Source organism: Gopherus evgoodei, chromosome 7, assembly GCF_007399415.2.
Source record: "Gopherus evgoodei ecotype Sinaloan lineage chromosome 7, rGopEvg1_v1.p, whole genome shotgun sequence".
NCBI lineage: Eukaryota > Metazoa > Chordata > Testudines > Testudinidae > Gopherus > Gopherus evgoodei.
The window spans coordinates 77,318,723-77,339,385 of NC_044328.1; the positions used below are offsets into that span (position 1 = coordinate 77,318,723).

The window sequence follows — 20,663 nt, forward strand, 5'->3', positions numbered from 1 at the left end:
ATGACCTAAGACGACATTGAAAATAAACAAAAAAAAACCTAAACCAAAAACAAAACTTTGCAAAACTGTGCACTGTACTTTTTAAAAAGTCACTTACCTGACCCCCTTGTAGGCCGGCTCCATGCTCCAGCAGGATCCCTGGGTGATGTGACATCACCAGCATGGTACATGCTGGGGCGTTACATCGGAGCGGGAGCCGGAAGCCCTAGTGGGGCTGGACATCATGGGACCTATGAAAAAAAGATAATAAGTGTTCCGGCTACGTACTGAATGCCCTCTTCTGTTTAGCCTGGAGAATGAGGGCATTCAGCACAAACAGCTGATGGCATTTTGTCAGATTGATTTGCAGACCACCTTTACATACAGTCACATTCTGATGACATGCCACAGAGATCTCACTATTCTTTCAGCAGGAATAACATTCCTCCAGAGAACAATTTACAGTGCTATGGGAAGTAGAAATACACCCATAAAGCAACACTTTGGCCACAAGGCCCTTGTGTGCATTTCCAAGGGCCTTATGAGAAATTCTGTTTTATCTAAACCCACACCCTTGCTTCAAAAAACATCTCCCCCTCTATAGTTTATATGCTCCAACTGTCAGTTACTATACCATTGGTTTGTATGGAACTGTCTCAATTATATGTTGAAACATATTGTCATAAGCGGGAGAGTGTATGAGTAGGGAGACCTATAAAAGAAGCTACTTTCAGAGAATTCCAGTGTCACTCTCACAAAATTGACCTGCAAAGGAAAACAATACACTTCTACTTTCTTTCTGGTTTAAGGTGAATATAGAAAACTAATAATGCGTTTGGTTTTGTTTTAAGCTAGAAGCTTCTTTTTTAAACCGTAAGATATTTAGATCTTGCCTGTCCTGGAAGACTGTATTGTTACTAGAGAAGTAGTGAAACAATGACATCATAAGAACCAAGAAACTGGAAGCTGAACAACTGAGAAGAAAAAGGCTTTTAATCCATCTGCCCAAAGCTCTGGTTTGTTTTTGTTAAGGCCTATTTAATTTAAACTCCAAATGAAGTCTTGGGAGAAAAGATGCTTTCATTAAAGATTCAACATCCCCAAGTTCAATTAAGGTTTGAGAATTCACAATGTACATCTCTTGAGATGTCCCAGAAGTCCTCCAGGAAATCCATAAAATACCAGAGTTGATATTCTAGATATCACCTTCCCCAAAAAGACCCAAAACAAAACAAAGCTTTTCAGATTTTCTTTAGCCATAATAAAAGGGACCAAGGGAAAAAAAGGCTCAAATCCAGCATTTTAAAAACACTTTCCAGAGCATCTTTCAAAACCAATGGGATTAAAACGTCGGCACTAACACAAGACATCCTTTGTTAAAGTTATGTGGAAAAAAGTGTAGTGCCCTCTATCCTCTACCTCCTCTGAATGCTCTCCCTGCCAAAGTGCCTGTTTGGCAATGTATCTGTACATAAGGCAGCCCTGTGTACAGCAAAACCTTTTCCAAAGCCCCCATCTGACACTTAAGGGATCCTGCTGACAAAAGCAACAGAATGAAAGTCATAACTGTACTGTCACACTCTGCCCTGGCTCTGCTTTTCACTGAAGGGAGGTGACATCCCCAGGGTACAATCTGAAATGTGAAATCACTGTGACCCGTTAACTCTCTAGCTCAGGACACCTCTTATGCTGCTCTGTGAGTGAAAGGCAGCCCCTCCAGGCTTTTCTCTCACACAGCCATCAGCATATAAAGGCACATCCAGCAAAGTTACATGAATGGTCTCCCAGCCACTCGTGAACTCTATACAGGGAGACACTCCCATTAACTAGTCCACCACTCCATCAAAAGGTAATGGATATGCACCAGCCTTTGTTAACCTGAGCAGAGATTCCCCCAAATACTTCAGTCAAAGCACATTGGTTCAAATAAAATATTAAAACAAGTTTATTAACTATAAAAAGATAGATTTTAAGTGATTATAACTGGTAAAGGCATAAAAGTCAGAATTGGTTACAAAAGGAAATAAAATAACATTGCAATCTAATTCCTAAACATAACCAAGGATATTCAACAGGCTCTCTCCTTCCAATCAGGACCACACCTCCCAGTTCAGTGATGCTACCCTTTTGTCTTTCAAATTATCTTGCTACCATGAGGGGAGAAGGGGAAGGAGAGGTAATGAAGAAGCCATTGTCTCTTATTTTATACCCTCCTACTCTCCTTAAGGAATACCCTCCTGCGGGGTGCAGACATTCAGTCTGTGGTATACGTGAGATGTGAAGTGTATTGCAAATTTCTTGCTTATACCTTCTGCATATGTGCTGTTTGGAGAACAAGATGTAAGGCCTCGGTTTACAGTCCTCTGGTATCTCTAAGGAGCTAGTCTGTGGGCATTTTCCAGGACTCTCAATATGTTTCAGTAACAAACATACAGCAAAATCTCATAACTCCATATACAACATTAATGCACAAATTTTATAGGACAATGATGTTCCGCAAATTATGACTTTTCAAATGTCGTCTCATGAGGCATGCTTTGTACAAAATATCTTAACCCTATAAAAGGGGTGAATAGGAGATTACAGGCGGTTACTTGGGTACACGGTGTCACAGGAGGCTGTTCTATGTTTCCTATAGATCCCTCCTTCCATCTGGAAAATGAATACTGGGTGCTAATTAACAACATTTATTGAATTCAAAACTCCAGAATCATAAAACTCAAGCCCACCAAGAGTGATTCTGTTCTCCTATCTGAAGACCTTTATTGATTCTCTCATCAAAACAATGCTGGATGGATGTTACAAAGAACTGACAACTTAGGAGGGGAAATGTTCCCTTTTTGGAACCACTTCATGAAGCAGTACTGATATAAGAAGAAATGAAAAAATCTGCCAGGCCAGGTTTTCTAAGGACCCTAGAAGTCCATACCGCTTGAGCAATGAGCTTTGGATTATATAAAACAAATGCATACATGTGGTCTTTGATTTCAGTGTTCAGGAGGATAATTCTCATGGGGTTGCCCAGGGTCTCATATCCACCACAACAGCCCTGTGATTATTCCTGGTGTTCTCAGATATCAACCATATTCACAGGCACAATTAGTAACATTAAATATCTTTTGTTTCTGGCAGTGTCCACAATGCAACAGGCACTTTCCAGATGCTATGAAAGGATTGTCCCTTCCTGAAGGGCTCACAATCTAAGTAACAGATTTGATCTGTGGCGTGAGACTATAGACAGAGCTGTGTGAAAGTTATACCTCCTTCAGGCTCAGATTAGAGCCACCGTCTCCTCCTGTCCACACCAACAGAATGTCAGGGGCCACAGATGAATGGAACCTGAAGGGCTCCAGACTCTTTGGGAATTACAACCCACAACCAATAAAGTCAATGGGAACTGCTGGGCAGCTGGCACTTTCAAAGTTGGGCGATTTATTTAGGGTTTTAAATATGGATTTGGGGGCCTATATTTGGGGCACCCATTTTAGAAAATCTTGGACTGATTAATTCTCAATAATGCCTGGGAGACCTGCTGCAAACCAGTGAGTAAGCAAACAACAAAGCAAGTACAGTACAACTTTTCAGATAAACTTGCACAGCTGGTTCCACTCCCAGCTCTGCACACTAAGGCACAGACCTCAATATTGGTGCAAAAAAGGTTAACAACAACATTGTAATTCACTATAATTTTAGGTTATTACAAACTCACCTTTGCCTTTACTGAATTTTAGGAGATATTTACAATTCTTTTCCATATACAAAATGCTCTGAGATCAACAGCTTATGTATTTAGGCATTTAATTGTCTGTTTTATTAAATGAAGCGTTCATGCTAATTAAACAAATTCCTGATGAAAAACTGCTTGGTTTGTTTATGCAACAAACTCTCCTTTCCGTATGATTGAGAACCCCCAACTTCATTAACATGGTTCAATCATTGAGACGAGGATACAGTACACCCAGCAGAACAAATGTGGCAAGCAAATTGCTGGATAAAGTGTATGAAAGAGAAATTAAGCAGTGTGCAAAAGGTCTAGAGTGTAAAATTGTTAACCTTAGTCTTGATGGGTGGAGCAATGTCCACAATGACACTGTTGTATGTGCTTGTGTGATAATACAGAAATAACTGCTACATCAAGAAATGCACACACAGCAGAATACTTACCAGAAATAGCAATAAAAGCAATAACAAACAGAAAAAAAAATTCAAATGTCTAGTATGCAGGTTGGTCACAGACAATGTTGCAAATGTATCCAAGCTGGGAAGAAATTTAGGAGAGAGTAAAGAGAGTCCCAAGATAACAATATACAGTTGCAGTGCTCATTAGATGCACCTCCTAGCCAAAGACTTCAGTGTTCCCGAAATAAAGGCTAATGTTGAAACTGCAAAATACTTCATAACAACCACTTTATAGCAGCTGCTCTAAAAAAAAGTGGGATGAACCAAGCTAACTCTCCCACAAAACATGCAATGAAACTCAATAGTGGAGTGTTTTGAGCACTATATCAAGAACTCGCCTAGTCTTATGACAGTTTGTGAACAAAACCATGAAAAAATAGATGGCACTGTCACAGCCAAAGTTCTCATAATTGGGCTTAAGAGAAACGTTGGACACATGCTAAAGTACCCTGAAGCCTATTTCTGTAGCCTTGAACAAAATGCAGGGAAATAGCGGTTTTATTGCTGACGCTGTTGAAATTTGGAAGGAACTGAGTGAGATCTTAAAAAGAGAAATATGCAACGATAGAGTTAAATTACAAGCATTAAAAAAACAAATGGGATAAGCACTATCTCCAGCTCCTTTTCTTGCAAATATTCTCAATACTTGGTACCAGGGTCAAACTTTAACTACTGAAGAACAGGAATTGGCTATGACATGGACATCCAGCAGTGGTCTCTCCATAAAACCAACTGTAATAAACTTCAAAGTTAAGGGTGAACCATTCAAGAAATATATGTTTGATGATGTTTTGAAGAAAGTCACAGCAGTGAACTGGAGGAAGTCACTTAAGCACCTTGATTCAGAGACTGTTGAAGTGATAATCTCACTTTTAACAGCAGTAGCTTCTGCTGCTGGTGTAGAGAGAATATTTTCCTTCTTTGGACTAATTCATTCCAAATTGAGAAATCAGATTATGAATAAACAGGAAAATGAAGGAGAAGATGACTGAGTTAGCTGCAGAAGCCAATATTTAAAATTTCTCATGTTGACCTGGTGACATAGTCGATTTAATTTTTTTTGAAACTATTATAGTTAAACAATTTTAACAAAAACAATTTTTTAAAACACATGACTATTTAACTAAGTTCAAAAATTCATATGCTTGTTTTGTTAAAATATTATACTGTATGTTTGTTGTTGAAGAAAAAATCCAGAATACATAACGTTGTTTTAGTTAAATAAAACAATTTAAATGTCTATCTGGTGATGTTCTCCCCCTAATACAGCATAGCAAGAAAATCCTCCAAATTTAATGATTAACCTGTTGAATTGGAGATAGTTCACTCCCAATGACTTCACAAATATCTGCTTTAATTATCTTTGATAAATGAAATAACCACTCATTCATTTTCTGATATAGATGTAAAACTAATCTGAAAAAAAAAGTTTTCAAAATAAATCACTTTAAAAATGTATAGTGTGTACTTTCTAAAAATGAAACCTACATCTCTGAGTTGTGAAGAATATGCATTAAGGTTTTAACAAACAACAAAAATGCACTTTTATGTAAAAATCCATGATTAAATTGAGTCTTCCAGACTAGTGATTTAAATCAAACTGATTTAAATCAAATCCACCCTGTCTTCAAATTTGACATAATTCAGGAAATCATATTTTGCTAACAACTCCTGGTACTTAACTCTGAACAGGAGATTAGTCATCAAGAATATTTTTCTACCCAAAAGGTCAAGGTGTTTAGCACCCCTGTCAGTTGGAAGAGTCTTGGAGTACTACACCCTAGACCTTTCTCTAGCCACTTGCACTACTAAGGAGTGTGGCACCAGACGTGTGAATAAAAACTCTGCCCTTTAGCTGGCATGAAATATCATTTCTCAGCTCTCCCTGGGGTAGGGGCACAAGAGGCAGGGGTATGCCACACTGACCTAGTGGGGCCCAAAATGGTCTGGCTAACTGGAAGGGCCACTCTCAAAGGGTCAGAGGATATCCAATAAGTCCTATTGCATATTCTGGACCTCTTTAAGAGGTATCTGCAGCTCAGTGCCACAATTCCCGATACTGCTTGTGGTCATCAGGTAGAAAAGGAGATGATGAAGCAACTGCCTCATCTGACGAGAAGGATGACATACCTGTTGGAACAGGTGCAATTGGCTTGACTTCATCCACCAAGCATTCTGACAGAGCCAGTTGGTACTGGCTGGGAGAGGAGGATCAGTGTGATTCCTGCACAGATCCAGGGCGCCTACTGTAAGGATCCCAAAGGCCCCAGGGCAACCAGTAAGGATTGACCAGAGAAGCAGTGGGCCAAGGCATCGGGTACCAACAGTTCCCTGGGTAGCCATATTCAGAAGGACATGGACAGTTCCAATACCTTCTTTGGTCTCCAACCAGGCTTGTTTCCCCTGCGGGTGGGAAGCCTCCTCTGGAGTGTCAGATTCACTTGATGAAATGATAGGCTCCTCTTATGCCGGTGGTGCTGACAGTACTGATGGGAGGATGGTTGCGAATGTAGTTGTTGAAGATATTCTTCCCCTCAAGGTGGTTTGCCTAGTTGTAGCGATGTCTTTAAGAGTTCAGCCTGATAGCAGGAGAGACTGTGGGTATGACAGAGTAAATATATCCTCCAGTGAGGTAAAGGCTTCAGTCTTCCTTTTGGTTTGGGGAGCCCGAGGAGGGTACTGGAAGATCCTGGGTCTAGTGTTCAGACAGCTCCACTGTGGGATCTCCCAGATGGAACCGCTAGGTACTGCTCATTAGATATGTGGAATGGAGCTGGAGCCAGTACTGTCACATCCTTCTTCCTTTCCAATCCTTCTTGGACAGAAGGTTTGTGTAGACCTAATTCTTTAGGACCCACACACAAGGACTCACCTGATTTTGACTGAGATGGGGAGGGATCTTTTCTCATAGAGGCAGATCTGGACAGATCTGTCCTTATGCCTATATTCTTGTTCCCTACTCTAGTAAGAGGGTTTCTTAGACTTAAAGAGATTTTGCGTCAACTCTGGAGCTCATGCTCGGAGGGGTGCTGCTCACTTTCTGAACCCCTTTTACAGAGTGGTCTCCAGAGTTTGAATCTGAATGAGGTCTCATGGCCTGCTCCATGAGGTGCTTCTCCAGATGGAGCTCATGAATTCAGAGAGGAAATGAGTGGCAGATGCTGCACTTGGTGGCAATATGAGCCTCCCCAAAACAATAAAGGCAGGCCTAGTGGTTGTTGCTAATGGAGAAGGAAGGGGGGTGGGAGATACAGTTCGTGAAACCCGGAACTTTTGCTATAGTCCCCCTTTGCAGGGAGAAGTGCTGCAATGTGGGGAAAACTAAATTTACTCTGAAAACTATAAAAACACTAAACTATTACAAAGTATTTAAATTTATTCATACATTCACAGCAAAGGAAGAGCAAAGCAGACACAGAGGATTCCGACTGAGACCATGTGGTGGTCAGAAGGAACTAGAGACCTGTCAGTCCAGACTGCCCTGTATACTTTCAGTCTGGAGCACAATTTTGTTTTAGTATTCTATATAGTTATATATTTATTATTGGTGGGAGACTATATTGTAACAAGCAATAATACACCCAGAGATACATCTCAACACTCTCTGGGGAGATATTGTGGATCCCTTGGATCTGTCTGTGATGGAAACAAACAGTCTAAATGCCTTCCAGAATTATTTGATTCCATCTAGGTAGAAGGCCAACACCCTTCTAAGATATGAAAACAGGTCTCCTGTTGAGACTTATGCAGTTTTGGACAAAAACATGGGTAGACGAATGGACTGGTTAAGATGAAATTCCAACAGTACCGTAGGTAAGAATTTAGGGCATGGGCATAAAGAGACCTTGTGCTTGAAGAACAGTATAAAGGGGGACCTGCCATCAAGGCCCCAATTTCTCCAACCCTGTAGGCCAATGTGATAGCTACTAAAAACGCCATCTTCATAGATGAGTTATGCACATTGCCACTGGTTCAAATAGAGGTCTTGTGAGATATTTAAGTACCACGCTGAGTCCCAAGTTGGAGTGGGGTCCTAATCTGGGGAGTAGAGAGTCCCAAAACCCTTAATAAACCTTAATGCCATAGGATGAGTAAATATGTATACCTTTTCTACTGGAAGATTAAAACGCTGATTTTGCAGCCAACTGAAACTTAGTCAAGCTGACAACGCTGATTTCTTTAGATCCAACAGCTAATCGAGGATGACATAGCAATTCGGATTCAAGCACAAGTCAGTGACAATGGCACCAATGGTAGCATCTCAGATTTCTGCAGGTAAGTAATTTGGGTTGACTCCTTTTTATTGTTTAGTAACACCTGCTGCACTTCTGCAGAGCAGGAAGATTCTAACCAGTGAGGAAACATGCTCTGAGGTGGAGAACCCTATGATGGGGTGAAACACATGATCTGCACCCTGGGAGAGGAGATGGGAAAAGGTCAGAAATTTGAATGACAAATGGACGCACAGGTGGAGTAGGTAAGAGTGCCAAGCATATATCAGCCAGACTGGTATTGTAAGGATAACCATAGCTTTGTCTTGTCTGATCTTGTTCAACACCCTTAGTATTAGTTGTGGTGGAGGAAATTCTTAGAGCAGACCCTTCATCCAAGGGTGGTGGCTAGTGTTCTCTTGAGCAGAATAGAGGACACTTATTGTTCTTGGACACGGAAAAAAGAGATCCACCTGTACAAATCCCCACCTTTGAAACACACTGGAAACTCTGAAAGACCAACTCCCATTCGGAGTCCTAGGAGATGCGCTTACTGAGAATGTCCACTGTGGCATTCTGAATGCCTGGGAGACAGACAGCTGAAAGATTGGATCTGATGGGTTATACACCAGTTCCAGTTTCACAGTTTTGGCACACAGGGAGAGGAAACTTGCTCCTCCCTGTTTGTTGATATAGAACATGCATGACACATTGTCTGTCATGATCCTGATTGATTTGCCCCAATGAGGGGTAAGAAATGAAAGCAAGTGTTCCTGACTGCCCTGAGTTCTAGCAGGAGGACGTGGAGACTGGTTCCTGAGGTGGCCATCTGCCCTGAGTGGTGAGGGCACTGAGGTGACCCTATCCCAACAGTGATGCATCTGTTGTCATGGTTGTTGCTGGAGCTAGGTGAATGAAAGGGATGCCACCACAAATGCTGGGTTGATTCTTTTTCACAAGTCTAGGGAGTTCCTCATCTATAGGGGAACGGTAACCTGTCTGTCCAAAGTGTCTCTGGCCTGTGAATAAGTCATTCTGAGCCAGACATGAAAGCAGCAGAGGGATAGCTTTGCCTGGTCGGTCATGAAGGTGCAAATTGCCATGTGTCCCAGGAGCTGTAGCAGTTCCTTATTGTAGTTCTGACCAGACTTGACAAAGTTATGAACCTGTTTGTGGGAAAGGTAGGATCGGGCTACCCAATGAATCCAAGTATGCTCCTATCAACTGTATTTTTCTGTACAGGGGCTAATTGTGGATTTTCTTGCATTTAGATGTAAACTCAATTCCTGAAAAAGAGAAAGCAGAAGATCAGTGATTTGTCAGGGTACAGAAAGACTAGAATCTCCTGTCATCAGAGGTAAGCAGCCACTACTACCAGGAACTTTGAGTACACCTGTGGAGCCACAGAGAGACCGAAAGGAAGTACTCAGTACTGAAAATGATCCTGGCCTATAGTAAAATGTATGTTTTTTCCTGTGTGATGGGTGTCTTGCTATATGGAAATAGTTGTCTTGTAGGTCAAAGGTTGAAAAACAATCACCTGCTGCTACTGAAGGGACTATAGCTGCCAGTGTCACCATCCTGTGTATAACAACTGCTGTGAATATGGACCTGGTAGTGGTGTCTGTGGCCTCCAAGGACACTTGAAAAGTAAGAAGATGGACTGAAATTGTTCCCTACGTTTCCCTGTGGAAGAAATTTCAGTAAATTTATTATAGCTTGTAAAATTATATTTAGTAATAGTAATGATCGCCTGATAGTTTGTGATCTGAAATTGCAGGGTCATAGATGAATAAGATTTCCATCCAAAAAGGTCTAGCCTCTTTTGGTCCTTACAGGATAGATCTGGAGTAGTGTTGCTTACGCTGCTCTTTTACCGCACGCACCACCAGGGAGTGAGATGGAGGGCTGGAGAAGAAAAATTCTGAGGAGGAACATAATATAATATTTCTTATCTGTCCCTTTACAATGGTAGCGGGCGTTTGCCACATAATCTTAACCGAGTCCAGGAGCACCTCATTAATGGTCGGAGTTGATGACTTTACAATGTCTAGCTGTTTGTGGTCTGGCAAATTGCTGGCAATGTGCAGTCCAGGGATCCCACCACTCTTGTCGTCATGCACAAGGATCTTCTCTGTGAATGTCAAAAAACAGGTTCCTACACAGATACATAGGAGAACCCCGTACAGAGATAGACTGAATGGAAGTCTCCCTTATTCTCCTCAATACCTTCCCAGTGACGGGGGAGAGGCACCAGCAGAAAAGGGTGGAGAGTCCTATGGTACCAGAGGAAGATGGTAATCTGGGGATCGAGGTCTTAGTACCAAGAGACAATTGGTATGCATGAGCAGTGGGGGCTCTGGTTCATCTATCTCAGACAAGTCCTTAGAATACACTGGAATGGGTTACCTAGGAAGGTGGTGGAATCTCCCTCCTTAGAGGTTTTTAATGCCTGGCTTGACAAAGCCTTGGCTGGGATAATTTAGTTGGGGATAGGTCCTGCTTTGAGTAGAGGACTGGACAAGATGACCTCCTGAGGTCCCTTCCAACCCTGATATTCTATGATTCTTGCGGTACCAAGTGGCGGATCCGTACCAACGTGGCCTGAAGTAGACGGTACCGCTGATTGCGAGCGTAAAATCCCAGGGGCTGTTGGTATCTGGAGCTGTGGTTTGCCGGGTGCCTTGTAGGTAGGTACCAGTGGCAGGCTGTAACCAATGAGTCCACTCTGGAGTGCTTATCCTTGTCCTCCTTGTCTCTCACAGATGGTATCATCTCTGAGCTGCGTTTCTCTTTAGAGTCTGGGACTTGCTGGCCCCACTGGTACCAGAGGAGGAGTCTTTCATCTCTATGGTACCAAGCCAAGAGGTCGAGGCTTCCAAGACCATAGATCTAACAAAGGACAAGATCAGTTTTGTATGATGACAGGCCAAGTGCCTCTTCTTCGATGCTTTCCCTGAGGCTTCCATAGCCTTCCCCTTTTTAGGGGAAACCTGCAATCACTGTAGAAGGGGTGCTGGATTTGTCCAGAGACCAGGGCCACCCAGAGGATTCAGGGGGCCTGGCGTCTTGGGCGGCGGGAGGCCCCGGTTTCGGCGGTAATTCAGCGGTGGGGGGTCCTTCCGCTCTGGGAACCGCCGCCGAAGTGCCTCGAATACCCACAGCGGGGGCCCCTCGCCGACTAATTACCACCGAAGACCCAGCACTTCGGTGGGGGGTCCTTCCACTGAAGACCCAGAGTGGAAGAAGCTCCAGGGGCCCAGGCCCCGTGAGAGTTTTCTGGGACCCCTGGAGCGAGTGAAGGACCCTGCTCCAGCGGCCCCAAAAGCTCTCATGGGGGCCTCTGCGGGGCCCAGGGCCTGAGGCAAATTTCCCCTCTTGCGTCCCTCTACCCCTGGGTGGCCCTGACCTCTGTCAGGTGTACAGTGGAGGTCTCCTGACCTGACTTAGAAGAGGGTTAAAGTGCCTTCAGCAGCAGCCTCAGTTTAATTTCCCTGTTCTTCCTTGCCCCAGATTTGAAGGCCTGGCAGAAGTTGCACTTCTGGGAGACATGGGACTCCCCCAAGCAACAACACAACACACTTGGAGTGGCCACCACATACTGACATAACCTCTCGACAAGAAAGGCAACATTTGAAACCTTGGAAGCCAGGCATGCCCTGCCAGGAGAATAAGGCTCACGGAAGAACAGGAGGGAGACAAAACAAGTAAATCCTCTCATTACTTATAGCTAATTAACTATAAACTATCTACTAACAACTAAATATACCACCTAATCTTAAACCAAAAACTATAGATAAACTGCACAAGGGAATACTTGAGGCACACTCAAGGCAGACCCACTAAGGCTCCATCTCAGGCCAAAGCAGTTGAAAAGTAACTGAAGGCAGTTCACCCACGCATCCTTATATAGTCTTGGTGCATGGTACCAGGATACCGAGGATGCATGTCCAGTCCAAACAAACACTGCTAACAGAAAAATCTCCAGTCAAGGGTTCAAGAGGCACATGTACACCTGCAGAGAAGCACTCAAAGGGACATTACTCAAAGCAACAGCTAAAGTTGATAAACAGAAATTGTGGGATTTGGATAGCTTTTAAGATTCCTAATATTCATTACAACTTGTTACAAGATCACTCTTAGAATGGCTTCTTTTAGGTAACTGATTTAAATACTCTCCACTCACCTACCCACCCACAGGACTTAGTTAAGATTAGAGAGACAAGGTGAGTGAGGTAATATCTTTTATTAAACCAACTTCAGTTGTCGAGAGAGACAAGCTTTCGAGATACACAAAGCTCTTCCTCAGGTCTAGGAAAGGTACTCAAATGTTCCAGCTAAATACAAGGTCGAACAGATAGGTTAGCATAAGTAGTTAGCACTAGTTATTGAAGTTGGTTCAATAAAAGCTATTACCTCACCCACACTGTCTGTCTAATATCCTGGGAATAACACAGCAACAACAGCACTGCATGTAACAATTAATTCCATTTATAAACTATTTAGCTTATCCATAATAAACCAGGCAGGACTTACCTACCCTTTGCCATGTATAAACTTTTTCAGTTATTTATGATACACAGAGAGGACTGAGTCTTGATTTTGGGACTAATGAACCTTGGCTGTAATTTACCTACATAAAAGAGTCCCATCCAAGTGCAGATCCATTCTCTAAAGTGAAATCTCTATTAAAAGCTGTCCACAGAGTCATAGAGAAGCAACTGTAACTGAAGTAACCATTGCATGTTGTTTGTGTTTTGTTTATATTTTCCTTTCTTTAATAAGAAAATAGTGATAGTTAAAAACTGCAATTGTTTTGCTTGTCTTCAATCCTGGTGTCCCCTACGATAGTGGTTTTCAACCTTTTTTCATTTACAGCCCCCTTTGGAAATTTCAAATGGAGGTGCAGACCCCCTTGGAAATCTATTGTCTGTATATACAGAGTTGAATTCTGTTCACTCAGATTTCAGTCTAAGTCTTTCGCGGACCTCAAACTTAGTCCCTGGATCTCTGGGTTGAGAACCACTGTCCAGAGGCATAAAAAGCGTGTGACTAAAATACTGGGAGTGATATCCCTGAGTTGTTATTAAGAGACATAATTCTTAAGATTTGGCCTACTATTTCTTGTTTTTCTAGACTATACATTTTAGTAATTTGGGGGATTATATAACTTGGCACTCAACAACTGAAGACACTGCTTTCTACCCGACAATATGTCAATCACAGGGAACAGACTACACAGAATCCATATATTCTTCCAAATTATTGTAACTTGTCCCACGATGACCAAGTTCACAATTACAGCTGCAGGAAATAACATATCGAGAGTTTTTTGGAAACTCTGCTACTATTACTCAATGGCAATGCCACAACAACTAGAGTGACACTACAGCACAAGACTGCAACGTGATGCAGTGATCATCTTTGAATGACATATCAGCTGCTTCACAGGAAACAAAACACCTGACTTTACACCAGCAAAGGCAACAAAACAGCTTTCTAAAACAAAGCCTCAGACTAAAACCTGTTTTTTCAGACAAAGAAGAAGAATAGTCTTGTGGTTAAGGAACTGCCTTAAGGACTCTAGGTTCAAATCCCTAGTCTCTCTCTCACTTCCTATGTGACCTTGGGTAAGTTGCTTTCTCTCTCTGCCTCAATTCTTCATCTACAAAATGGGGGTAATGCTACTTCCTTTCCACCACCTTTTGTCTATTTAGACTAATCTCCTTGGGGCAGAGACTGTCTCTTACTTCGTATATGTACAGCACCCAGCACAAGGGAGCCACAAATTCTGTTGAAACCTCAAAGGTACTATACAGCAAGACAAAAGTAACAGGAGATCAAAATAAGCTGGCAGCATCCCTATAAATTATAGAACATAAGCACAAAGTGACTAGAAAATAATCACTCAGACTTAAGAGCTCCTCAGAACAGAGACCTTGACCTTGACTTATGTTAGGAAAGCACTTAGCATACTGTGATTACTACTGGAAATAAAGCATATACACTGAGGGGACATGCATGAGAATGGTGCCCTCAGACTGCCCAGCTAACTCCTAGCTAAAGGCACAGGGCCAAAGAGCAGGCACGACATGAAGGACAACCTACAGGCAGGCTGGGGGTTGGAAAAAACATTTCAGCTTTTATATACAGAAGCCCAAAATCTCATCTCTTAGCACATTCTTCTCAACACTGCACTTTCCAAAGAGATGGTTACTCACACAAAGATGTTGTCTTTTGGCATGATGTGACTTAACCCTTCATCCATTTGGAAAATTTTGTGGAATCGGTGATTATAAACATCTGTCACCACCATCTAAAAGAGTGAAGTTAGAGATGGTTAGACAAACTAAAATAATTCACAATTCTAGAAACAGTTCCTCATTTTTTCTCTCTCAGACACTTTTAATGTACACGTCATCAAAGTGTTGATGGAGGCTCTATAGTGACACCTTGTGGTTGATCCAACATACTATTAATTGAACCTAATCAGACCAATGAGGTAGAGAACAACAATTGGGCCTGATTTTTCAGAGGCATTGAGTACCTGCAGCTCCCAGTGGCTTCACGTTAAGCACAGTGGCCATAGTGCGTGAAGATATCATCATACATCCCAGCAGGCTGGCATGTAACACAGAGATAACCGAACACTTAATAACTACAAAGAAATTGAACTAATCCTCTGAACTGGCATGAGGTAACAAGTTATATACATAGGAATCCAGACAGCTTCCCACAAACCACAGGTTTCAAGCCTGACATTTTAATGGGCAATAAAATTATTCACTTTTTAAGAAAGATAAAGTACATCCCATTTCCTGTTGCTACTAAGGAGGTTTCTAAGAAATAGATACCCCCAAAGTAGTAATATGAGGGACAAAAAGGATAAACTAAGAGGAGTTGCAATGGTAGTGGCAGTCATTTTTCTGTCTCTTCCCTCACTCCCCCCCCCCTCTGCCTTTTAAAACCATTATTACTGTCATTACTATAATGGAGGTATCAAAGTGAACAGGGCTTGCCTGTGTCATGGCTTTCTTTTTAGAATTCAGGCAAGCAAGGAGTTATGTATCAGTCCAATCAGTTAATGCTTAGTTACTATTTTGCTCCTCTTTGCTCATTGTCCATTTCAAAGTTTTTCCAATAATAAAATGCTTTAAAAAGAAAGAACACATTTATTAGAAAAATTATTGTGTGTGCTTGGTCTTACATTTTCTGCAGGGATCTTGGAGAGTTTGGAAAGAGCTTCACACAGGTCTGATATAGTCCCCATCATTGGCACAACTAACCGATACTGGAAACAGAGAGAACGTTAAACTTACACGAGGGAACATAAATCCAAGCATCAAGCAGAATGTTAGCAAATGGGAGTTGGGCCATTTGTTAGTCCTGACATCTTAAAAGCAGAGAATTCTATGGCAAATCAGGTTTCTAGTCACACTTGGCTGTCTTCAGTGTCTCAGGCTCAGATTTAAAGATCTGAAGCCCAGACAGCCATAGCACAGATCACAGAATTTCACCCAGCAATTCCTCTGTCTAGTCCAATAACTTGGGGTGGAACTAGATCTTTTAGAAAAACATCCCATCTTGATTTTAAGTGATGGAACAATGCACCACACTGCACCAAAAAGCTGTTCCAATGGTTAAATACCCTTTCTGCTGAAAAATCTCATTACAAAAAGGTACCGTCCTAGAAAAACTCTCCCAGAATGTTTTGACTTTATGTATCTAAAGCAGGGATGGGCATATCTGGAAATAGAAATTGTATAGCAGTCCATGAATTCTCACAGAATTGGGGTTGAGGTGTGGGAGGTATGAGGGCGCTGGTTTGGGGTGAGGCCAGAAATGAGAAGTTCAGGTGCGGGAGGGGGCTCTGGGCTGGGGGGATGGGGGTGTGTGTGAGGGCACAGGCTGGGAATGCAGGCTCTAGCGTGGGGCTGGGGATGAGGAGTTTTGGGTAACAGCAGGGTGCTCTGGGCTGGGGCAGGGGGTTGGAGTGTGGGAAGGGGTGCAGGCTCCAGCTGGGGGTGCAGGCTCTGGGCTGGGGATGAGGTGTTTGGGGTGCAGGACAGTGCTCCAGATTAAGATCGAGGGGTTCGGAGGGTGGGAGGGGCATCAGGGCTAGGGCAGGGGGTTGGAGCAGAGGGCTGGGGAAAGGTCAGAGGTGCAGGCTCCAAGGGGTGCTTACCTCAAGCAGCTCCCGGAAGCAGATGCATGTTCCTTCTCCAGCTCGTATGTGGAGGTGCAGCCAGGCAGCTCTGCACGCTGCCCCATCCACAGGTATTGCCCCTGCAGAGCCCATTGGAGCACCGGAGGGTGCCATTAGAGTGGGACATTTGGAGAGCATAGGAGCCGGAGGGGGCCATGCCATTGCTTCCGGGAGCCACATGGAGCAGCCCTCAACCCTGCTCCCCGGCAAGAGCACCAGAGGGGGGCTATGCCACGGCTTCAGAGAGCTGCACCCAACCCTGCTCCCCGGCTGGAGCTCCGAAGCAGGCCAAGCCCCGCTCCACAGTGGGAGCTCGAGGGCCGGCTTAAAATGGCTGGTGGGCTGGATGCAGCCCACAGTTTGCCCACCCTGATCTAAAGCAAGCGCCAGGAAAGAAGGAAGCCACTGTCAAGTTGGCTAGATTTCTACTATACCTCATGTAAATTGGAGTTAACCAATGTGTCTTCCTGCAAATCACTGCTCCAGAACTATCTAACTCCTATAAGGATATCACATAGGCACTGGCTAAAATCAGAGATTTCCTATGGCCACTGGGAATACTTTGCAGAGAGGAATAAATATTTTACAGACACGAGAAGAGGAGACAAGTTGAGACTAATGCCAGGAGTCAAGCTCTCCCCTCACTTCTGCTTAAAGCCTTGCACCAGTCTCCATCCTCCTCATTCCACGAATGGTAGGCTCTCCAAGCTTGCACTAACCCCTCGGGAGCCAATCAACACTACCAGAGCCTACCGACATCAGGCACCTGCAGCCCACTATGGCCTTCCAGCACTGAATGCCCCACTCCCATACCACCACACGAAGTGAGCTTTTCTATACAAAAATTTTTTTATTCAGCTCATGCAATAGCCGTCTCCTGCCTGTGATTAGATGTTCAGCTGTGTGTGTGTGTTCTCCCTGTGTGCTACCCCAGCCATCACAGCAGACCTCAAGCGAACTGCCCAATGACCACAAGATCCTTAAGGCACAAAGGCACCAGGCCAGGTTTACTGTCGACAAAGCATGGTAATAGAACCTGGTAGACTCTACGAGGATAGTAAGACATGTATGCCCATGACAAGGATGCAGCTCAGTGAATGGCAGGACTTTCCATTCCCCTCTCGGCTGGACAAAGATACTCCCTCTGAGATATATCTTCATACCCTGAAACAAACAAATTATGTACTACCTCTGACATAGTTACTGCCCCCAACATGGCTAGTTATCACCTTGTACATGTTGGTTCAATCAAAACATCTTTATTACATACTGTCATTCTGACCTTATCTTTTAGTAGGGGTCAGCGTGTTCCTGTTATCTTTGTGGATTGCTTTTGTACCATCCTTAATATTGGGATGTTCTGGTACCACTTGATATCGGGATGTGTTTGCATGAGCACTCTGTGCTTAGCACTTCTTAGGAATGTGTATTTCTGCAATATCAGCCCTGTTCTTGCCAGATTCTGTGAGCAGGTCCTGCCTCATACCAGGCCTCTGATACAAGGGCTTATGTCTCAGGATCTCTTCCTAGTACATTGCCCACTTCCTGATTCCTGCTCCAAGGGACAAGTCAACATACACCCTGCCAGTGATACATCAGAGGAAAGACATCACTTACCAGAAACCATCATTCAAGAGAGTCTCCTCTGTGCAAGCAGACACACCTGAGGCCCCTCCCATCCAGCATCAACCTTCAGAACCTCTTCAAAAGCAGTGTCATCAGGAAATGCATGCACATCCCCTTCTGGTACCAAATGTTCAGCACATGAGATTACATAAGGGAGCACAGCAGCCCCATCACCTTCATTCCTTCTCCTGAACTGCAGAGACCCATTTACATGGAGAACTCTGAAGTAAAAGGGAATACAGGAAGGTATTGTGAATGAGCAGGGCAATGCTCAAAGAACAACAATTACTGATAAGCTGCCCTTCTTCTCTGAGGGTCTCTGAACATTCCCATCTAGGGAAGCAGTGAGCAGTATTGCCCATATGGAAGGTGAGAGAGGAGTTCTAATGAATTAGAGACCATAGCACCGCCTTCCCAAACTGAGCACTGAAACAGGATGCTATGTCATACCTAGTGAGTGACACTGAACATAGTTACAGGAGTGTTCAACAATGGTCCCCGTTAGCATCTCTGAATCTGCAAATCCTGAACACCTACTATTACAGTAAAACTAAAGAATATATCTAGGCCTACAGAGCAACACAGTCATCAGCATAATGACCAACTGTACCTAAAGGTTGACACAGTCATCATCATCATTCAAAAGGGTCCTCATCAGGGCAGACACTGATGATAATATCAGCAAATGTCAAAGGGCTCTTGCATGCCAAACAAGACCTTATAGCCAAAATGCGCCCTTACTCTCACTGCCAGGTATTATGCCTCCAGGAGACACACAAAGGGATTAACAGCCACTGCCCTGGATATTTGGGATGAACTTGACCCCTGAAAGACTACATAAAAAATACGGCAGTATCATTTTTGTCTAACAATCTTGTCATCAATAACACATCTATAGAATTTACTTAATAAAGAACATTTATTAAATTTATTGAATAAAGACTGGAAGTGGATGGGCCATTATACAAAAAGTAAAACTATTTCCCCATGCTTATTTCTCGCCCCAGTACAGTTCTTTATAGCTCCTTTTCAAGTGCTAGAAATGGGCCACTTTCATTACTACTACAAACAGTTCTTTTTCTCTCCTGCTGGCAACAGCTCACCTTAACTGGTCACTCTCCTTATAGTGTGTATGGCAACACCCATTGTTTCATGTTCCCTGTGTGTATATATATCTATCTTCCTTCTGTATTGTCCACTACATGCATCTGATGAAGTGAGCTGTAGCTCACGAAAGCTTATGCTGAAATAAATTTGTTAGTCTCTAAGGTGCCACACGTACTCCTGTTCTTTTTAATAAAGAACTGGTCACTCAAGTTGTTTAACACATGCTCAGCCACATACAAAGTACCCAAGATCTGACAAAGAACACATGTTGTGGCACTCCTGAAGCTGAGGAAGGACGCAACAAGAGTCAAACAACTTTAGGCTTATATCACTACTATGTCACCTCAAGAAACTGTAGGAGCATCTCATCCTAAAACACCTATTACCACGCATTGAAAAGCACCTAATCTCAGATCAAACTGGATTCTACCTAGGCAAGTCATGCACCAGTCAAGTACTGAATATCACTCAATACATCGAAGACGGCTTTGAAAAGTTTGTGGTAATGGGCCATGTTTGTCAGCTTATCAGCAGCATACAGTAGTGAATTACTGAAAGCACCTCACTAAAATATACAACATGACAAAAGATCACCACCTCAAACAACCGATTCAATTCCTATTAGAGAGTCAATGCTTATATATCAAAACATGAGGGAAGCAGAATGGATGGCGGCAACAGAACAAGGCCTACGATAAGGGAGCATACTCTCACCAATACACTATAATATTTACATGAATGATCAACTGATCAATCTCAGCACAAGAAGTTTTATCTATGCCAACAACAAGCCAAGGATTTTGCCCAGAATGAAGCTATACTAACATCGGTGATCTCTGGGCTCTCTGTTTACTACACCAACAACCCAACTGCACGCCAACCCAGCCAAAACGTGAGTCTCTTCCATCTTCAGAATCATGAGGTCAGTAGACAAATCAACATAATCTGGAATGGGGTATCACTTGCTGCTGGAATCCTGTCTGCCTTAGACTGATACTAACTATCTCACACTCTTTCCTTCAAGGCATGCATGGAGAAGACAAAAGGGAAAGTTTGCACGCAGAACAAACTCAGAAAGCTTGCACATTTAAAATGGGGGGCCAACCCAGCATTGCTACAAGCCACGGCACCTGCATTTTGCTATTTGACAGTTAAACATGAATGACAGCATAGGAAAGATCGGTTCATTCAAAGCTGAACCCTGTCCAGGATGACAACTGCTGCGACATCACAGAATGTCTAAAACCAACAAATGAGAGCTACGTTTATGTGCTTGCTAGAACTGCTTCACTACATATCAGGAGAGCGGTTACAAGCAAAAGGGAACAATTACGACACGTCAAAGATGCCAGATA

General features: G+C 43.1%; 1 protein-coding gene across 5 annotated transcripts in view; it reads right to left on the reverse strand.

Moving 5' to 3' along the window:
* Window positions 1-20,663, reverse strand: part of USP4 (ubiquitin specific peptidase 4) — a 124,074-nt gene that overhangs the window by 28,289 nt on the left and 75,122 nt on the right. For 3 of the 5 annotated variants that reach the window (XM_030571277.1, XM_030571280.1, XM_030571278.1), the window contains 2 exons: window positions 15,577-15,660; window positions 14,591-14,685 (listed from right to left, as the gene is read on the reverse strand). In XM_030571277.1, coding sequence (XP_030427137.1) covers window positions 14,591-14,685; window positions 15,577-15,660 — 179 coding nt within the window. Of the gene's footprint in view, window positions 1-111; window positions 231-14,590; window positions 14,686-15,576; window positions 15,661-18,201; window positions 18,423-20,663 lie in introns of those variants that run through there. The other 2 variants (XM_030571281.1, XM_030571283.1) reach the window with 2 other exon arrangements.